Here is a 2,839-nt window from a genome sequence, read left to right as displayed (position 1 = left end):
TTTTTTTTTTTAAGGCTAGTCAAGTGAAGCAGTGGGAGTGGAGAAAGAACAAAGGAATCTGTAACTGGTTGTAATCAATTAATTGTAAACATTACTGCAAACAAGCCAATCCATTGTTCTTAACTATAATCACCATTTTTGTTTTTGAGAGAGTATCAAGCTGTCACCCTGGGTAGAGTGCTATTGTGTAACAGCTCACAGCAACCTCAAACTCTTGGGCTCAAGTGATTCTCTTGCCTCAGCCTCCCAAATAGCTGAAACTACAGGTACCCACCATGATGCCCAGCTATTTTTGTATTGCAGTTGTCATTGCCTTTTTTTTAGCTGGCCTGGGCTGGGTTCAAACCCACTAGCCTCAGTGTATGTGGCTGGTACCCTATCCACTGAGGTATAGACGCCACCCAGATTTCTTGAACTTATTCTTCCTCTCTACTAAACTTTTGTGTCCTTTGACCAACATCTTTACCTCCACCCTCCCCTGCATACCTTGATAATCAACATTCTATTCTCTATTTTTTATGAATTCAATTTTCTTTCTTTATTCTTAAATTGAGACAGTGTCACTTTATCACCCTCAGTAGAGTGCCATGGCACCATAGCTCATAGCCACCTCAAACTCCTGGGCTCAAGTGATTCTCTTGTCTCAGCCTCCCCAGTAGCTGAGACTACAGGCATCTGCCACAACACCCTGCAATTTTGTTGTTGTTGTTTAGCAGGGCCCGGGATGGGTTCAAACCCAGCCCCAGAGCATGTGGTCAGCACCCTAACCACTGGGCTACAGGTGCCCAGGGACTTCAACTTTTTTTAGATTCCATGTCTAAGTGAGCACATACAGTATTTGTGTTTCTGGGCCTGACTTAATTTCATTTAACATAATGTCCTCCAGGTTCATCTATGTTGTCAAAAATGAAAAGACTTCTAACACTTAACCCATTTATGCCAGAGGTTGAAATTTTTTAATTTTGCATGAAATTCGTATATGTTACCTAGAAAAATTCAAGGAACAAGAATTTGAAAAGAAAAACATAAAATAAATACATTTTATTATATTCTTTGTTGAGTACGTGGCACTCTAAAAGTGAAACACTAGGCAAAACCCCTGCTACATTGCACATAATGTATAAAATCATGTCTCTTATCTCAGGAGGTGGTGACACTTGCATTCAATGTGATATTCAACAGAACACTTCATACATAAGGTGAGATCACATTTTTCACAAGGAGATGTAGTGTGCTAGGCCAAGCCTGCTGGCTCACACCTGTAATCTTAGCACTTCCTGAGGCTGAGGCAGGTAGACTGCTTGATCTCAGGAGTTTGAGACCAGCCCAACCAAGAGTGAGACCCTGTCTCTTCTATAGAAAAACTACCTGGGCATGGTAGCACACACATAGCTCATAGCAACCTGAAACTTCTAGATTCAAGAGATCCTCTTGCCTCATCCTCCCCACAGGTGCCACCCATATGTTTGAAATTTTCTATAACAAATAGTTTTCAAGAAAAAGATAATTCATGGCAGTGCCCGTAGCTCAGTGGGTAGGGCGCCAGCCACGTACACCAAGGCTGGCAGGTTCGAACCCAGCCCGGGCCAGCTAAACAATAATAGCCGGGCGTTATAGCAGGTGCCTATAGTCCCAGCTACTTGGGAGGCTGGGGCAAGAGAATCACTGAAGCCCAAGAGTTTGAGGTTGCTGTGGGCTGTGACACTACAGCGCTCTACTGAGGGCAACATAGTGAAACTCCGTCTCAAAAAAAAAAAAAAAGTAGTGTATTAGAAAGGAAAAAAAGGTAACTCAAAGGAACGCATATGGGATATGTGACAGATTGGCAAAACAAAAATATGTTAAGTAGACAAATCCACCTGTATATAAATATCTATTTCAAAAAGTAGTTTGTGTTTGCTTAGAATCAGGGGCCTTCTTGCTCTTTAACTATCTCTTGATTAAAAAAAATAAATGAAGGTTCAGTCCATAGCATAGGGATTATGGTGCCAGCCACATACACCAAGGGTGGTGGGTTTGCACCCAGCCTGGGCCAGCCAAACAATGTCAACAGCAACAAAAAAATAGCCAGGCATTGTGGCGCCTATAGTCCCAGCTACTTGGGAGGCTGAGGCAAGAGAATTGCTCAAGCCCAAGAGTTTAAGGTTGCTGTGAGCTATAATGCTATGGCACTCTACCAAGGGTGACATAGATCTGGCTCAAATAAATAAATAAAAATAATAAATAAACAAATAAGAAACTTTTAAGGCTATACAGAAAGGAAAGCAGTAGGCCTTCACCTGAGAGATTGACACAAGCAAAGGAACAATTATTAAGCAGGCTGAAGGGCCAGTGCAGTGGAAAGTTGACACGTCATTGTCAGGTCAGCTTCATACTGTTACCAAGTCTGTTAGCACTAAAAAATAATAGATCAAGTGCTCAGAAAATGAAATTTATTTAGAATTCATAAATTCCAGGTGGCATCTGTAGCTCAGTGGGTAATCCAGCTCAGGTCAGCTAAAACAACAACTGCAACAAAAAAATAGCTGGGCATGGGTGGCTCCTATGGCTTGGTGGGTAGGGTGCCAGCCCCATATACCAGGGTTGGCGGGTTCAAGCCTGGCCCCTGGCCAAACTGCAACAAAAAAATATCTGAGCGTCCTGGCAGGCACCTATAGTCCCAGCTACTTGGGAGGCTGAGACAAGAGAATCGCCTAAGCCCAGGAGTTGGAGGTTGCTGTGAGCAGTGTGATGCCACAGCACTCTACCAAGAGAGATTAAGTGAGATTTTGTCTCTTAAAAAAAAAAAAAATAGCTGGGCGCTGTGGCAGGTGCCTGTAGTCCCAGCTACTTGGGAAGC

The 2,839-nt window shown here is 42.9% G+C and overlaps 1 protein-coding gene across 1 annotated transcript in view; it reads right to left on the bottom strand.

The window, feature by feature from the left end:
* Window positions 1-2,839, bottom strand: part of NME5 (NME/NM23 family member 5) — a 19,686-nt gene that overhangs the window by 4,537 nt on the left and 12,310 nt on the right. The window contains exon 3 of the mRNA XM_023514682.1: window positions 2,382-2,395. Within this exon, the coding sequence (XP_023370450.1) occupies window positions 2,382-2,395 (14 nt within the window). The remainder of the gene's footprint in view (window positions 1-2,381; window positions 2,396-2,839) is intronic.

This window comes from Otolemur garnettii, unplaced genomic scaffold (assembly GCF_000181295.1).
Source record: "Otolemur garnettii isolate 467f Iridium unplaced genomic scaffold, OtoGar3 scaffold00003, whole genome shotgun sequence".
Classification (NCBI taxonomy): Eukaryota; Metazoa; Chordata; class Mammalia; order Primates; family Galagidae; genus Otolemur; species Otolemur garnettii.
Note: the sequence above shows the minus strand (reverse complement) of the source record. Positions and strands in the feature narration are given on the sequence as shown.